General features: G+C 45.1%; 1 protein-coding gene across 8 annotated transcripts in view; it reads right to left on the bottom strand.

The window, feature by feature from the left end:
* Positions 1-18,944, bottom strand: part of LOC119954104 (rho GTPase-activating protein 32-like) — a 726,718-nt gene that overhangs the window by 307,453 nt on the left and 400,321 nt on the right. For 7 of the 8 annotated variants that reach the window (XM_038778987.1, XM_038778995.1, XM_038778990.1 and 4 more), the window contains one exon: positions 4,936-5,027. In XM_038778987.1, coding sequence (XP_038634915.1) covers positions 4,936-5,027 — 92 coding nt within the window. Of the gene's footprint in view, positions 1-4,935; positions 5,028-18,944 lie in introns of those variants that run through there. The other variant, XM_038778993.1, reaches the window with a different exon arrangement.

Here is an 18,944-nt window from a genome sequence, read left to right as displayed (position 1 = left end):
TGTAGGTGAGCACTTTGGTGATAGTGATCACAATTCGGTTATGTTTACTTTAGCGATGGGCAGGGATAGGTATATACCGCAAGGCAAGAATTATAGCTGGGGGAAAGGCAATTATGATGCTATTCGGCAAGATTTAGGATGTATAGGATGGGGAAGGAAACTGCAGGGGATGGGTACAATCGAAATGTGGAGCTTTTTCAAGGAACAGCTACTGCGTGTCCTTGATAAGTATGTACCTGTCAGGCAGGGAGGAAGTTGTCGAGCAAGGGAACCGTGATTTACTAAGGAAGTTGAAGCACTTGTCAAGAGGAAGAAGAAGGCTTATGTTAGGATGAGACATGAAGGCTCAGTTAGGGCACTTGAGAGTTACAAGTTAGCCAGGAAGGACCTAAAGGGAGAGTTAAGAAGAGCGAGGAGAGGATCAAGGAAATCCCTAAGGCTTTCTATAGGTATATCAGGAACAAACGAATGACTAGAGTAAGATTAGGGCCAATCAAGGATAGTAGTGGAAAGTTGTGTGTGGAATCAGAGGAGATAGGGGAAGCGTTAAATGGATATTTTTCATCAGTGTTTACACTGGAGAAAGACAATGCTGTCGAGGAGAATACTCAGGTACAGTCGACCAGGCTAGATGGGATTGAGGTTCACAAGGAGGAGGTGTTAGCAATTTTGGAAAGTGTAAAAATAGATAAGTCCCCTGGGCCAGATGGGATTTATCCTAGGATTCTCTGGGAAGCCAGGGAGGAGATTGCAGAGCCTTTGTCCTTGATCTTTATGTTGTCTTTGTCGACAAGAATAGTGCCGGAAGACTGGAGGATAGCAAATGTTGTCCCCTTGTTCAAGAAGGGGAGTAGAGACAACCCTGGTAATTATAGACCTGTGAGCCTTACTTCGGTTGTGGGTAAAATGTTGGAAAAGGTTATAAGAGATAGGGTTTATAATCATCTTGAAAGAAAAAGTTGATTAGCGATAGTCAACACGGTTTTGTGAAGGGTAGGTCATGCCTCACAAACCTTATTGAGTTTCTGAAAAGGGTGACCAAACAGGTGGATGAGGGTAAGCGGTTGATGTGGTGTATATGGATTTCAGTAAGGCGTTTGATAAGGTTCCCCACGGTAGGCTATTGCAGAAAATACGGAAGTATGGGATTGAAGGTGATTTAGCGGTTTGGATCAGTAATTGGCTAGCTGAAAGAAGAGAGAGTGGTGGTTGATGGCAAATGTTCATCCTGGAGTTCAGTTACTAGTGGTGTACCGCAAGGATCTGTTTTGGGGCCACTGCTGTTTGTCATTTTTATAAATGACCTGGAAGAGGGTGTAGAAGGATGGGTTAGTAAATTTGCAGATGACACAAAGGTCGGTGGAGTTGTGGATAGTGCTGAAGGATGTTATAGGTTACAGAGGGACATAGATAAGCTGCAGAGCTGGGCTGAGAGGTGGCAGATGGAGTTTAATGCGGAAAAGTGTGAGGTGGTTCACTTTGGAAGGAGTAACAGGAATGCAGAGTACTGGGCTAATGGCAAGATTCTTGGTAGTGTAGATGAACAGAGAGATCTCGGCATCCAAGTATATAAATCCCTGAAAGTTGCCACCCAGGTTAATAGGGCTGTTAAGAAGGCATATGGTGTGCTAGCCTTTATCGGTAGGGGGATTGAGTTTCGGAGCCACGAGGTCATGCTGCAGCTGTGCAAAACTCTGGTGCGGCCACACCTGGAGTACTGCGTGCAGTTCTGGTCACCACATTATAGGAAGGATGTGGAAGCTTTGGAAAGGGTTCAGAGGAGATTTACTAGGATGTTGCCTGGTATGGAGGGAAGGTCTTACGAGGAAAGGCTCAGGGACTTGAGGTTGTTTTCATTAGAGAGGAGAAGGCTGAGAGGTGACTTAATAGAGACATATCAGATAGTCAGAGGGTTAGATAGGGTGGACAGTGAGAGTCTTTTTCCTCGGATGGTGATGACCAACACGAGGGGACATAGCTTTAAATTGAGGGGTGGTAGATATAGGACAGATGTCAGAGGCAGTTTCTTTACTCAGAGAGTAGTAGGGGTGTGGAACGCCCTGACTGCAACAGTAGTAGACTCGCCAAATTTAAGGGCATTTAAGTGGTCACTGGATAGACATATGGATGAAAATGGAATAGTGTAGGTCAGATAGGCTTCAGATGGTTTCACGGGTCGGCGCAACATCAAGGGCCGAAGGGCCCGTACTGCGCTGTAATGTTCTATGTTCTATCCAGAATTGAACAGCAGCCACTGTTCTCTGACCTACGCTGGGTGCCCGAAGTTAAGTACAGGTTGTCTTAGTCGATAGGTGTAGTTAACTAGTAGTGTTTATGTTGCACGACTAATTGTATGTAAATAAAGTACCCTTGACTTTGAACTAACTAACTGGTGTTTGGCTCTTTGATCAATAGCCGGTTGAAACTTGTGGTGGCATCATTTGATACCTGCGACTCTAAGCAATAGGACATTGCTAACACAGAAAGAAGGACAAATTCACTGATTGCCATAATTGGAACAGAGACACAGAAAGCACAGAGAAGAGTATAAGAAAAGAAAGGCAACACGCCTCAATGTAGACCATAAGAAGGTGCAAAAGCAGGTCATTCAGCCCATGAGAGTATGCTCCGCTATTTAATGAGATCCTGTCTGATCTGATACAATCCTGAACTCCACTTTCCCGCCTTATCCCCATAACTCTCGATTTCCTTCCTGATTAGAAATCTGCCCATCTCAGCCTTGAACATACTTAATGACCCAACCTGTAGCACTCCCTGCGTTAAAGAATTCCACAGTTTCACTACCCTCAAATAATTTTCCTAATCTGTGTCTTAAATGGTCAAGCCTTACTCTAAAATCAAGCCCTCTGGTCTTAAACTCTCCCACAAGGGGAAATAACCTCTCACCATTTACCCTGTCGAACCTCCTGAGAATCCTTTATGTCTTAATAAGGTCACCTCTCATTCTTCTAACACCAGTGAGTACAGGCCCTCGTCTTAAGAAAGTCCCTCAATACCGGGATCAACCCAGTGAATCTTCTCTGGACTCCCTCCAACGCCAGTATACCTTTCCTTAGATAAGGGGTCCAAAGCTGTTCACTGTATTCCAGGTATGGTCCAATTCGTGCCTTGCATAGTTTTAGGTCTTCCTTATATTCATACTCCATTCCGTTTGAAATAAATTTGTCGTCCCAATTGCCTCCTGAACTTGCATGCTAGCTTTTTATGGTTTCTGCTCAAGGACCCCAAAATCCCTCTGTGCTACAGCTTTCTGCAGTCTTTCTCCATTTTGATCATTCATCCTACCAAAGTGCATAACTTCACATTTTCCTACATTATATTCCTTCTGCCAAGTTTTTGCCCACTCATTTAATCTGTCTCTATCCCTCTGTAGACATTTTGTGCCATCCTCATCATTTGCCTTCCCACCTTTTGTGTCATTTGCAAATTTGGCCCTGCCTTGCCATCTAACCTGCCTTGCAAGCTCAGAGCAGGTATCTTGAACACTGGCACAGAGGAACACAGCAGGCAACACAGAGGAAATATTACACTTTGTATCAACACAGCTCCTTGCTACAGAGAACCGTGTCAGCGACACCAACAGCGCAGGTACAATCCCCGTACTGGCTGCAGTTATTTATCATGGATGTACCTTCTCAACTTTGCCGCTTGCCTAAAATGTGGTGACCCTCAGATTAAATCACCGCCAGTTAGCTCTTTCTAAAAAAAAAGGGAGAGTGCGGCTTCTGGTCCTCAGGGACTACAGCAGGTTCCACTGTCCCCTACTGCCATAACATTCTTATATGTTCCCTCCACTTGAGTGGCATCAAAGTGCCATGTTCACTCAGCTGATCCTCCCTGCAGCCCCCACTCTTTCATTCAAACAGGCTGAAAGAACCTCAAACTTGTTAGACACTCCTGCCCTCTGGGTCCCCTTACCTGCCTCAGCTGCAGTCACCCCGTCACCACCTCCACTCCCCCTAACCTGACCACTTTCCAAACTAGAAGACCCTATTCTAAGGGTAGCCTAAGGGACCACCTTCTGAAACAAAACATCCAGTTAACTCTCTCCCTCCTTGATATATGTCAACATTGACTTGGCTCTGCTGCCCTTGTTACTGCTGCCATTACCATGTTTTGATATTCTTCATAGAATTCCTACAGTGCAGGAAGTTGTCATTAAACCCATTGTGTCTGCACCAACCCTTCAAAAGACCACCCTACCTACCTAGGTCCAATCCTCCACCCTCTTCCTGCACCCCACCTCAAGGGTACATTCGCAAGGCTAATCTACCTAACCTGCATATCTTTGGACTGTGAGAGGAAATCGCAGCATCTGGAGGAAACCCACACAGGCACGGGGAGAACATGCAAACTTAACACAGATAGTAACCCAAGATCAGAATCGAACCCGCATCCCTGGCGTGAAGCAGCAGTGCAAATCACTGTGCCACCCTTCAATCCCAGAGGCCAAAACACTGGGAGGTTTCCATCTAGTCAAGTCTTTGTGAATATCTAGCACTTTAGTTAATAGCTTAGTTGGAATTAAATATGAGACAAAAACATTGAACAGGTATGTAATTTTATGATTTTCAACTTCAGACTCTAAGAAAGCGGATGCACATTCCACACCCCGTGGATGTAAAATAGGCATCAATAATGTTCTCTGACGTGTTTACAATCCAGTGCAGTTTGTGAAGGCCACAAGCACACGACTGAACGCACATCCGCTGTCACAATCACCCAAATCAGAGGAAATATTACACTTTTTATCAAACAATAAACAACAAAGGGGCCAGGTTGAGAATATGGTCGAGTAAGTACAGTTTGATCAGTGAAGTGAAGCATTAGCGGGGTAATCTGCTCAACGGACAGCTTGAAATCTCAAAACAGAAGTCAATCAGGCGAACCTAGTCTGTGCAAACTCAGTCTTACTTTTTGACATGTTTGACTTTCATGCTCGCAGTGCTCCCGCATGGGCGGAGTGGGAGCTCTCCTGGGAGATCAGGAAGATCAGCGCTCCTCGCCTGTGGACAGAAGGAGAAAGTGATCAGTATTGGGACATATGCGCAATTTTCAGTCTGTTTTCTTTAAACAAAGAATTATTCAGCACAGAAACAAGACAATTAGACTAACTTGGTGATGAGCAACCGAGGCTAGTGAGTGGGCCGCATGATTAAACACGGGCATGTCCACTAACCATGACTGCATGCATAAGATAGACTACATTTAATGCATGCCAAATGCTTCATTGTTGTAGAAAATGCTTACTTATTCATCTTAATAGGCCTGTCATCAACGTCAAATGATAAAAACAAAATAAATATTTATGCTTTGATTGGACAGAGAGCGCGCACGGCTCTCACAGCAAATGCTTCATGTGTGTATCACTATCATAGAATCCTAGAATTTACAGTAAATTTTGAAACTGGGAGCAGACTTTAACGTACATGAAAGCCCCATATCACCTTTATGTTCAGGAAGGCCCACCACATAACTGAACGGAAATCTGCCTTCCCTGGATCATGGAATCTGGAGGCAAAAGTCCTAAATGCCGAGAATCTTGCCGTCGAATTCAGTCCATCGAGTCTGCACCAGCCCTTGGAAAGAGCACCCTACTTAAGCCCACACCTCCACCCCATCCCCGTAACCCCACTTAACCTTTTTGGACACTAAGGGCAATTTAGCATGGCCAATCCACCTCATCCGCACCTCTTTGGACTGAGGGGGGAAACCGGAGCACCCGGAGGAACCCCATGCAGACATGGGGAGAAGATGCAGTCACCATACAGACAGTGACACAAGCCGGGAATCAAACCTGGGACCCTGGAGCTGTGAAGCAACTGTGCTAACCACTGTGCTACCAATAATACTGATAGAAAATACACTACATGGATGGAAACAAGTGGAATAGAACATAGAATCTGGCAATCCTGTGTGTGGGCAACGGACAATAAGATGTCGCGTGGCCGTGCTCAGAACCCAGATGGGCCACACATGGCCCCGGGCCACAGTCTATTATTAGTCTAACTGGTCCCAAGCTGATGCATACGGTGCTCATGGGCCTTCTCATGGGAACCAATGCTGGAAGTTGGAAGGTAGTAAAACAGGGACAGAAACAAAAGGAAGTAAGGGGAAAAGTGCAAGGCAGAGAAGACATAGTCAGAAATCCATAAGGGCGACAGTACAAGGTACAGTGACTGAGGGGAGCACAGTGAATAGGCCCAGTAATAACAAAAGGAATAAAACTGGAGATGTTAAGATTCAAAACAGAGGTAAAAAAACCAACATAAGTGTACTTTACCTGAATGCTCGTAGTATTCGGAATAAAGTAAATGAGTTGGTGACACAAATCATCGTAAATGACTATAATTTAGTGGCCATTACTGAAACATGGTTAAAGGATGGTCACGACTGGGAGTTAAATATCCGAGGGTATCAAACTATTCGGAAGGACAGAGTGGATGGTAAGGGAGGTGGTGTTGCTCTGTTATTTAAGGATGACATCCGGGCAATAGTAAGGGATGACATCGGTGCTATGGAGGATAAGGTTGAATCCATTTGGGTGGAAATCAGGAATAGTAAGGCGAAAAAGTCACTGATAGGAGCAGTCTATCGGCCACCAAATAGTAACGAGATGGTGGGGCAGGCAATAAACAAAGAAATAACTGATGCATGTAGAAATGGTACAGCAGTTATCATGGGGGATTTTAATCTACATGTGGATTGGTTTAACCAGGTCGGTCAAGGCAACCGTGAGGAGGAGTTTATAGAATGTATCCGCGATAGTTTCATAGAACAGTATGTAATGGAACCTACAAGGGAACAAGCGGTCCTAGATCTTGTCCTGTGTAATGAGACAGGATTGATTCATGATCTCATAGTTAGGGATCCTCTCGGAAGGAGCGATCACAATATGGTGGAATTTAAAATACAGATGGAGGGTGAGAAAGTAAAATCAAATACTAGTGTTTTGTGTTTAAACAAAGGAGATTACAAGGGGATGAGAGAAGAACTAGCTAAGGTAGACTGGGAGCTAAGACTTTATGGTGGAACAGTTGAGGAACAGTGGAGAACCTTCCAAGCGATTTTTCACAGTGCTCAGCAAAGGTTTATACCAACAAAAGGAAGGACGGAAGAAAGAGGGAAAATCGACCATGGATATCTAAGGAAATAAGGGAGAGTATCAAATTGAAGGAAAAAGCATATAAAGTGGCAAAGATTGCTGGGAGATTAGAGGACTGGGAAATCTTTAGGGGGCAACAGAAAGCTACTAAAAAAGCTATAAAGAAGAGTAAGATAGAGTATGAGAGTAAACTTGCTCAGAATATAAAAACAGACAGTAAAAGTTTTTACAAATATATAAGACAAAAAAGAGTGGCTAAGGTAAATATTGGTCCTTCAGAGGATGAGAAGGGAGTTTTAAAAATGGGAAATGAGGAAATGGCTGAGGAACTGAACAGGTTTTTGGGTCGGTCTTCACAGTGGAAGACACAAATAACATGCCAGCGACTGATAGAAATGAGGCTATGACAGGTGAGGACCTTGAGAGGATTGTTATCACTAAGGAGGGAGTGATGGGCAAGCTAATGGGGCTAAAGGTAGACAAGTCTCCTGGCCCTGATGGAATGCATCCCAGAGTGCTAAAAGAGATGGCTAGGGAAATTGCAGATGCACTAGTGATAATTTACCGAAATTCACTAGACTCTGGGGTGGTCCCAGTGGATTGGAAATTAGCAAACGTGACGCCACTGTTTAAAAAAGGAGGTAGGCAGAAAGCAGGAAATTATAGGCCAGTGAGTTTAACTTCGGTAATAGGGAAGATGCTGGAATCTATCATCAAGGAAGAAATTGCGAGGCATCTGGATAGAAATTGTCCCATTGGGCAGACGCAGTATGGGTTCGTTAAAGGCAGGTCATGCCTAACTAATTTAGTGGAATTTTTGAGGACATTACCAGTGCAGTAGATAACGGGGAGCCGATGGATGTGGTATATCTGGATTTCCAGAAAGCCTTTGACAAGGTGCCACACAAAAGGTTGCTGCATAAGATAAAGATGCATGGCATTAAGGGTAAAGTAGTAGCATGGATAGAGGATTGGTTAATTAATAGAAAGCAAAGAGTTGGGATAAATGGGTGTTTCTCTGGTTGGCAATCAGTAGCTAGTGGTGTCCCTCAGGGATCCGTGTTGGGCCCACAATTGTTCACAATTTACATTGATGATTTGGAGTTGGGGACCAAGGGCAATGTGTCCAAGTTTGCAGATGACACTAAGATGAGTGGTAAAGCGAAAAGTGCAGAGGATACTGGAAGTCTGCAGAGGGATTTGGATAGGTTAAGTGAATGGGCTCGGGTCTGGCAGATGGAATACAATGTTAACAAATGTGAGGTTATCCATTTTGGTAGGAATAACAGCAAACGGGATTATTATTTAAACAATAAAATATTAAAGCATATTAAATATTAAAGCCGCTGTTCAGAGAGACTTGGGTGTGCTAGTGCATGAGTCACAGAAGGTTGGTTTACAAGTGCAACAGGTGATTAAGAAGGCAAATGGAATTTTGTCCTTCATTGCTAGAGGGATGGAGTTTAAGACTAGGGAGGTTATGTTGCAATTGTATAAGGTGTTAGTGCGGCCATACCTGGAGTATTGTGTTCAGTTTTGGTCTCCTTACTTGAGAAAGGACGTACTGGCGCTGGAGGGTGTGCAGAGGAGATTCACTAGGTTAATCCCAGAGCTGAAGGGGTTGGATTATGAGGAGAGGTTGAGTAGACTGGGACTGTACTCGTTGGAATTTAGAAGGATGAGGGGGGATCTTATAGAAACATTTAAAATTATGAAGGGAATAGATAGGATAGATGCGGGCAGGTTGTTTCCACTGGCGGGTGACAGCAGAACTAGGGGGCATAGCCTCAAAATAAGGGGAAGTAGATTTAGGACTGAGTTTAGGAGGAACTTCTTCACCCAAAGGGTTGTGAATCTATGGAATTGCTTGCCCAGTGAAGCAGTTGAGGCTCCTTCATTACATGTTTTTAAGGTAAAGATAGATAGTGTTTTGAAGAATAAAGGGATTAAGGGTTATGGTGTTCGGGCCGGAAAGTGGAGCTGAGTCCACAAAAGATCAGCCATGATCTAATTGAATGGCGGAGCAGGCTCGAGGGGCCAGATGGCCTACTCCTGCTCCTAGTTCTTATGTTCTTATGTTCTTCTATCATCAACCCGGTCACGATATTCAGACATGTACATAATGAGATACAGACAGGCAGCTAATGAACACAGAGAACAGGACATAACCAATCATCAGGCAGAACACTTGGGGGTGGTTTCCCACTATAAAAGGCATGAGGCACTCACAGTCCACCTCTTTCCACTGGTGTGAACACTGGACAGTGGATTGTCTCCTCTTCTGAAGCTGCATAGGCCACAGTAGTATTGACTAATGAACATAGCCTATTGAAGTGTAAGTAAGTTATTTTATATTTTTTATCAAGTAGGGGTTTATCCTGCGTTCCTTCAAGTTATTCTTGTAATCATCAATATTCATTTTTCCCAATGTGGGCTATTTTTAATTAAGTTTTTATTTCAGGAATATTACCCCTACCAGCATGAAAAGAAAAAGCATAAATCTGGGTCACTAAAACGCAAAGAACAAAAAGAAGCAGAAAGGAAGGAATCAGCCAAGCGATGCAGGCCTATTCCAGAGTTTATAATACCACAAGCACAATCCACATCAATATCCAGTTCTGCAACAAATAATCAAGAAGCAAGAGACAATGCTCATGGTGATGATGCAATGACATGCGAGTTACAAGAACAGAGAAGAGCTACTTTGAATGTAGAGACAAATACAAGTGCATCCATTACTAATCAACCCAGGCCCAATATTTCTTCTGGCTTCCTTGTTCCGGTATCTGTACAGCCTGTAGTTGCAACATCTGAACACATAGCTTCAACTAGTGACAGGGAATCAGATATTCCTTCAAGCATAAATGACTTGGTTTCTGAAGCACATCCTGTAAATGAACCTACGCAAGAAAATGAAAGATCAATTACTGGAATCTTCCAATATCCATCACGAGCAAAGCTAAAACAGTTTTTTGCTGAACATCCACTTCAGCCACTTGATGATCTGCCATTTGATGCTCGTTTGTATGAGAGGAAAATTATGAATGACTCAGTCCCAAGAAAATGGCTAACATATAACAAAGAAAATAGATGCTTATATTGTTCATACTGCTTAACCTTTGAGTTTCCCAACACTTGTAATCCATCACCCTTTGTACGTGGCTTTAGTGACTACAGGCGTATTAGCCAGAGCTTGACTTTACATGAATCGACAACAACACATGTCAGAACTTGGCCTCACGGTAGCATGGTGGTTAGCATCAATGCTTCACAGCTCCAGGGTCCCAGGTTCGATTCCCGGCTGGGTCACTGTCTGTGTGGAGTCTGCACGTCCTCCCTTTGTGTGCGTGGGTTTCCTCCGGGTGCTCCGGTTTCCTCCCACAGTCCAAAGATGTGCGGGTTAGGTGGATTGGCCATGCTAAATTGCCCGTAGTGTAAGGTTAACGGGGGGATTGTTGGGTTACGGGTATACGGGTTACGTGGGTTTAAGTAGGGTGATCATTGCTCGGCACAACATCGAGGGCCGAAGGGCCTGTTCTGTGCTGTACTGTTCTATGTTCTATGTTCTAAATGCTCAGCAATATATCAGTGTGGTTAATGATGGCACTTTAGATAAATTTTTTGCAGCATCTCTAATTAAAAGGAAAGAAGAAGTATTGAAGCAGAGAAGTATTGTCATGAGGATTATAGACATATAAAGATGTTAGGCAAGCAAGCACTTCCTTTTCGAGGTCACAGAAATGAATCGGCCTACACTCTAGATAATGAGGTTCTGAATCATGGCAATTTTTTAGCTACAGTGCAGTTGATGGCAAAATATGACCCCATTATGGCAGCTCACGTTTCTGCAGTGCAAAACAAGTCTAAAACAACTATAAACATGTTAATCAAAATTATGATGAAGAATATGATACAAGAAAGAATTAGTCATGAAGTTTCTCAAGCAAAATATTATTCTATTCAGGTTGATTCAACACAAGATAATTAATCCATCGATCAGTTTAGCATTATTATTCGGTATGTGCTTAAAGGTATTATCTGTGAGCAACTACTTTCAGTTGTGCCAAGTAATGATGGTACAGGACAGGGACTTTTTGATCTATTGATTGAAACATTACAGCATCTTAAAATTGACCCCCAAAAATGTTTATCTAATAGCACAGATGGCGCTGCAAGCTACCATGGCCAGTATAATGGTTTACAAAGTAAAATTGCTGATGTGGCTGATCAACATGTTCATATATAGTGCTATGCCCATGTCTTGAATTTGGTGATAACTGAAACAACAAAATGTTGTGTGTCTGCAGTTTCTTTTTTCAATTTGCTCCAGAATATAGCAACTTTTGTGAAAGCATCATACAAGAGAATGGCTGTATGGATAGAAGTTGTTGGAAAACATCTAGGACAAGAAAAAATGAAACGATTAAAGCTAATTGGTGAGACCAGGTGGTCAGGAAAATCCAATGCAGCAACAACTATATTTGGACGTTTTGATGATGCCGCTGCCAGTACTTTCGTAAATCTATTGACATGCTTATCAATGGTACAAGATTCAGAAAAGTTTGATGCAAAAACAAAACATGAAGCAAATGTTTTACTTCAAAGTCTTCTAAAGTTTGAAACCATATTGACAGCATTTACTTACTTGTATATATTTGAAACTACAACCCCGTTATCAAGTTATCTACAGACAAGTGGTTTAGATATGTTTATTGCATGGAGTTTGGTAAATTCAGCTACAACAAAGTTGAAGGAACAGACAAGAACATTTGATAATGTTCACAGCAAGGCTTTGGAATTTGTAAATAAATGTAATAACAGGATTTCACAGATGAATATGGATGAAAATCAAACATTGGAAATTGATGCGTTGGAAACAGCATTGGCAGTTTGGAGGCAGAGGAAGAAGAAAAGAATGGTAGATGAGCTTATTGATGATGAAAGAAATTCCTCAGATTCTCTAGCTGATTTTTGAGTAAATGTGTTTAACCTAATAATGGATCGCATTGTCCAGTCACTAGAATCACGCTTTGTACAACACAAACAATTGTATAAATATTTGTCCTGCTTGGACCCAGCAAAGTTTAAAACTATTGCAGGGACGGGCCTTGAAGATGAAGCATTGGAAGGTATTATTAAGCTGTTTCCACAAATCAGCAAAGATCAAGTAATATTGGAATTGTTTTCTTTTGCTCAAACTTTGATGTATTAAAGCTATTGCTTAATGATGGTGAGAATATGGATTCCAGTTGCAACAATTGTAAAATTTGCAGCACTTGCCCATTGTGTGTACTAAAAATTCTGGCATCCAACAGACTTCATGACAAGGCATATGATAACCTTTATGAACTTTATAAAGTCATCTGCACACTATCAGTTACTCAAGTTCAATGTGAGAGGACATTTTCAAAGCTAAAGATCATAAAGACAAGGTTAAGAAATTTGCTGTCTGAGGAGAATTTGGAATCATACATGTTGCTATCCATTGAAAAGGAATTGTTAGATGAATTGGATGCAGAAGCAATTATTGGCAGATTCGCACAATCATCTAGCGAACACAAACGATTGCTCTTAATATAGTGGACTGCATGCAATGCTCTATTGTGCTTTTGAACTATCTGTTAATGTGTAAATTGTGCAACAAACTATTTAAAAATATCAACCAATTACTTAAAATAAAAAAAAATAAAAAATTCAATTATAACATTCTGTATTTCCATTTGGTATCTACTGCCAGTAATATATACAGTTCATGTACACTGTAATTACTAAGAAATACACATTTTTTCCACAAAAATTTTAATTGTACCCTTTTTTCCATATGTATTTTTTGAAAATTTTATTTATTCGTTATGAAAATTAAATGATAGCATTGCAGTTGTGGGTGGGCCCCCTTTGTCTCCTGGCAACCAATATTTTTAGACCCAGTCTGCCACTGCAGGTGTATATATCACATAACACCTACAGCACGTGGCTAAGAGCTAGTCTGGTTCAGTCAGACAGAGTAATCACACTTAGGTTAGCAGAGAGTCGAACTCACAGAGAACTGAGCTAACTGTGACAGGTTCAATAAATCAAAATAACTAACTTCAAGGTCTGGAGTATCTTTCAGTTATAGCTGCATCCAGTTGCAGCCCGTGTTATCTCAGTGCGCTTAACACGACAAACCCCATCAACAAATCTTTTGATCTTCGGGGTGGGGGGGGGGGTAGGGTTGGGGGGCTAAGGTAGGGTGAAGGCAAATTACTGTGGATGCTGGAATCTGAAACAATAGGGAAAATGCTCGGAAATCTCAGCAAGTCTGGCAGCATCTGTAGGGAGAGAAAAGAGCTAAAGTTTCGAGTCCGATGACTCTTTGTCAAAGCTAACAGACAGAGAATGTGGTAAAAATTTATACTGTGGAGTGATAATGAAAGATGAGTCATAGCCACAGAAACCCAGGGAAAACGGGTGCTAATGGCCACAGATACCAAGGGGAAAGAGTGTTAATGGCAGTCCCCAGAGAGGACAAAAGATGTGAAAGGTCAAACAGCAGGGAAACTAACATCAGAGGATGAACTGTAGATGTGGGGGGAGGGGAAGGGGGAAGCAATGAGGAGAAAGGTGCAGGAAAGGTGGATAAGATTGGGGGGGGGCGGGGAATTAAATGTATGTTAAGAAAGAAAGAAATGGCAAAAGATAGTTAAAATGAAATAAAAACAAATGGGTCGAGGTGGGGCTGATCATCTGAAGTTGTTGAATTCGATGTTCAGGCCGGAAGGCTGTAGCGTGCCTAACCTACCAGACTTGTTGAGATTTCTCAGCATTTTCCCCTTCAGCTAAGATAGGGTGCTCTTTCAAAGGGTTGGTGCAGACTCGATGGGGCATGCCTACAACCTATCCCCGTAACCCAGTAACGCCAGCAAATTTTGAAACTGGGAGCAGACTTTAATGTACATGAAAGCCCCATATCACCTTTTTGTTCAGGAAGGCCCACCACATAACTGAACGGAAACCTGCCTTCCCTGGATCATGGACTCTGGAGGCAAAAGTCCTAAATGCCGAGAATCTTGCCGTCGAACCAGAGACTGGCAGCTCTTCATTGCATAGCAGTTCCAGAGGAGGCAATGTTTGCTGCTAGCAATGCACCTACCCAAGGCCCAGAATCTTGGAGGGACTCAAATCACAGGTTGAGTGATGGCAGGAGAGGAATTGCAAGGGGGAGGGCAGCACAGGGAGAGAAGCAAGGTAGGCCGGCAGCGAGAGCAGGGGTGTGGCTCTCAGCAGGCACTCCTTACTGCCCAATGCCAGATCAAAGATCAATGCCTTTGAATAAGGGATCCCTTGCCCCCCCCCCCCCCCCCCCAAAAGTTCACAAGCAACCCTGACTGGGTTTGGTGTCCGGACTTCTTGCCTAGCACATCACCCACCTGCCATTTTATGAATAACAGGGTCAGCAGGATGAGGCCCTTTGATGGGCATTAAGGGCCTTCCACAATCCTTCACACCATGAACTTAATCGGGACAGAGGCAGGGTGAAAGTGGGGTCCCCAACCGCCTGGTTAAATACTCTCCCACCACAAAACCCACCCTGGGACATTAAATCCATCTTGGTATGGTGGCTATTTGAATACTGTGCAGATCCGACCTATTGATAGTTGACCTATTGATCAGGATCATAACACTTCAGACTAAGCTGTGCATTTTCCAGCAAAACACAATGGCTGGAATTCTCCAGCCGTTGCAATTCACTGTTCTTTCCGACAGCGCACCCAGTCAGGGTTTCCCAGCGGCATGAGGTGGCTTCAATGAGAAACCCCATTGGCAAATAGCGGGATAGAGAATCCTGGCATCAGCGAATGCCGTGCCCCTGAGAAACATATGGCTGGGGGACCGAAGAATCCAGCCCAATAACTTATCTATTTAACCAACAAGTCAATGTGCGCTCTAAACCACTTCTAATCAGTCACTACACACTCTAAACTGATTTGTCAGCCAGTACACACTAAATTGACTCCAGACAATCAGTTTTCTTAGGAAGTCCCTCAATGACTTGCTTCGACATAAAAATGAGATGTCAGGTGACTGAGGAGTCCAACGCGAGACCTACAGTTTTTGTCTCAGGTGGGGCAGACAGTGGGTTGAAGGAGCGGTCAATCAGTACATTTTCTAAAACTAATTACAAACACTATATTAGTGAATCAGCTTGCATCTCTTTTATCTGAATCATCAAAGAGTAATTCACCTGACTAAAAATAATTCCTGAAGAATCACTGAACATTCTTCTAATCAAGAAAGCACAGCCATGAGGGGGCAGTATGTGACTATTAAACCCACAAAAATTGCATTCCCTCAATCAATATACTGCCTCCAGTCACCTAACGGAACTGAGCATGTCAACCGAGGAAACTACCTAAAATTGAAAAGATCTTAATAAGTTACACAGATCCAAACAGGTGGCAATGGAAAAGTGGATCTGATTATAGAGTTAAGACGCATGGAAATAATATCAAAAGCTTTTCTGGACCAATGTCTAGTGTTCACTTCTGTCAGTAAAAATAAGTTCAGACTGAAAGCTGTTGTCCTCCATCCTGAGTGCATCTGTGAGCCACTGACCCACAGTGGGGGTGGGCGTGAGAACAGTGAAGGGAATTTCATTGAATTCTGACTGAAACATAAATATCTTTTAAGGTAAACTTTCAACCAAATTATCTTGTTCATAAAGGTTTATGTTGAGAATGCTCTAGCCGACTTCCGGTTGCGGCTATGACTAGCTAAGCCGCACATTTGGAAGCTCCTGCAACAAAGGTGTTTTTGGGCCAATTGGAGGGCCCCAACGGCGCTGAAAAAACGAATCCCGGTGGGGGAAGGTCCCCTGAGGAGAACTAGACCGATTTTATGGTCGGTACCCGGAGTGGAGCGGCAAGAAAAACGGCAGCAGCTCCCCAAAAAAAGCGGGGGAAGAAAATCAAAATGGCGGCCGGCGGTGCACCGGAGGAGTGGAAGAAATGGGCGGAGGAGCAGCAGGCCGCTCTCCTCCGTTTTTTCACGGAGATGAAAGTGGAACTCTTAGAGTCCATGAACGCGACGGCCACCAGGTTGGTGGGAGCCCAGGCGATCCAAGAGGCGTCGATTAAAGATCTGCAGCAGGAGATGGCCGCGAGGGAGGAGGAGGCCACAGTCATCGGGGCAAAGGTGGAGGCGCACGAGGCACTCCACACGAAGTGGCAGAGCCGCTTCGAGGAGCTGGACACTCGGATGAGGAGGAAAAATTTGAGGATCCTGGGCCTGGAAGAAGGCCTGGAGGGGTCGGATCTCCCGGGATATGTGGCGGAGATGCTGAGCTCCCTGATGGGGGAAGGGGCCGGTCCGGCGCCCCTGGAATTGGAAGAGGCATACCGGGTCATGGCCAGGAGGCCTAGGGCAAACGAGCCCCCGAGGGCGGTGCTGGTGCGGTTCCAGCGGCTAAGTGATCGAGAGAAAGTCCTGAGGTGGGCTAAAAGGGAGAAAAGCAGCAAGTGGCAGAACTCGACGGTAAGGGTGTACCAGGACTGGAGTGCGGAGGTGGCAAAGCGGCGGGCCCGGTACAACCGGACAAAGGCGGTGCTACACGCGAAAAAGATCAAATTTGGAATGTTGCAACCGGCGCGCTTGTGGGTCACCTACAAGGACCAACATCATTATTTCGAGTCCCCAGAGGAGGCCTGGACCTTTGTACAAGAGGAAAAGTTGGACACGAACTAAAACCTGGGAGCACCGGCGGTCGTAGCCGCCGGGGGACTCTTGATTGTGCAAGTGGCCCTTTTCTTTTTCAGGCCAGGTCGGAACTGGGTAACAGTTTCGTGGAGTGTCTGGGGTGTTTTTTCTCGAACGGTTGACTTTTCTGAATATTTTGAAGGTTTCGAGTTGTTGGGTGTTTCTGTATATTTGTACTGTTGAAATCTCTATTGTGGGTCGTTGGCTTCTTATGGGGTGTTTTTTCCCGTTTCCAATTTCCCTTAGTTATTTACCCCTCCTACCCTTTTTCTTTGGGTGCTTGGGGGGGTTTTTTGGTTCTTTTTTTTTCTTTTCGGGTTATGGTTATCTGCGGTTATTTATACTGTTTGATGGAGGGTGAGGGTTGGGCACGCGGTTAGTTGATAGATAGTTAATTATTTTGTTATTTAAGTAGGTAGTTAAGTATTTATGTATTTAGCTGCCATTGGGTATTTGTATTTATATCGTTAAGTTGGGGAGACGGGACGGGGGGGAGCGGGTTGATTATGCGGGTCTTTCTCGGGGGTTTTAAGGGGATCTTTCACGGGCGCAGATGGGGTGAACCGGGAGGAGTCGGAATGTGGCAGGAGCAGCCGGGTCAGCGGAGACCAGCTGACTCTCGGGAGTACGATGTGGGGTACATCGCGGCTAGGAGGGGTCCTAGCCAGGGGGGGGGGGGGGGGGGGGGAAGGGGGGGGGACTGGGGGGGGACACCGGGTTGCTGCTAGAAAGACCAGGGACGAGAAGGGGAGAGCCGGGGGGGGTGGGGGGGGGGGGGGGGCCATCGCTATGGGAAGCGGGTCAGAAAAGAAGGGATGACCCGGGGCGAGCAAGGGACAAGACATGGCTAATCGACAGGGTGTAGGGACGGGTCGCTCTGCGAGCCGATTGATCACGTGGAACGTAAGGGGGCTGAATGGGCCGGTCAAAAGATCAAGGGTCTTCTCACACCTGAAGGGACTGAAGGCTGATGTAGCAATGCTGCAGGAGACTCATTTGAGGGTAGCAGATCAGGTCCGCCTGAGAAGGGGGTGGGTGGGACAGGTGTTCCACTCAGGCTTGGATATCAAGAACCGGGGGGTGGCGATTTTGGTGGGAAAGAGAGTGTCGTTTGTGGCGGCAGAGGTGGTGGCAGACAAGGAGGGCAGGTACGTGATGGTGAGGGGTAGGCTGCAGGGAGAGAGTGTGGTACTGGTAAATGTGTATGCCCCGAACTGGGACGACGCGGGTTTTATGAGGCGCCTGCTGGGCCTCATCCCGGGACTGGAGGCAGGGGGCCTGATCATGGGAGGGGACTTTAATACGGTGTTAGACCCTGGGCTGGATAGATCGAGTTCCAGGACGAATAGGAGGCCGGCAGCGGCAGAGGTGTTAAGGGGGTTCATGGAGCAGATGGGAGGGGTAGACCCATGGCGATTTGGTAGGCCTAGGGCGAGGGAGTATTCTTTTTTCTCCCACGTCCACAGAGTGTACTCTAGGATCGATTTTTTCGTATTGAACAGGGGGCTGATACCGAGAGTGCAGGACACGGAGTACTCGGCCATTGCGATATCGGACCATGCACCACATTGGGTGGACGTGGACATGGGGGAGGCGCGGGACCAACGCCCGTTGTGGCGCCTGGATGTAGGGCTGTTGGCGGACGAAGAGGTGTGCAGAAGGGTGAGAACGGGCATTGAGAACTATCTGGGTACGAATGACACAGGTGAGGTGCAGGTGGGGACGGTCTGGGAGGCCTTGAAAGCAGTGATTAGAGGAGAGCTGATCTCCATAAGGGCACACAGAGAGAGGAAGGAGAGGCAGGAAAGGGAGAGGCTGGTGGGGGAGCTCCTAGAAGTAGATAGGAAATATGCGGCGGCGCCAGAGGAGGGGCTATTAAGGGAGCGGCGTAGCTTGCAGGCCAGGTTCGACCTACTGACCACTAGGAAGGCGGAAATGCAGTGGAGAAGGGCGCAGGGTGCGGCGTATGAGTACGGGGAAAGGGCGAGCAGGATGCTGGCACACCAGCTTCGTAAGCGAGATGCAGCCAGAGAGATTGGGGGAGTGAGAGAGAGGGGTGGGGATGTAGTGCAGAAGGGGCAAG

This window comes from Scyliorhinus canicula, chromosome 19, assembly GCF_902713615.1.
Source record: "Scyliorhinus canicula chromosome 19, sScyCan1.1, whole genome shotgun sequence".
Classification (NCBI taxonomy): domain Eukaryota; kingdom Metazoa; phylum Chordata; class Chondrichthyes; order Carcharhiniformes; family Scyliorhinidae; genus Scyliorhinus; species Scyliorhinus canicula.
The sequence above is the reverse complement of the archived record's forward strand: the minus strand, read 5'-3'. Positions and strand labels throughout refer to the sequence as shown.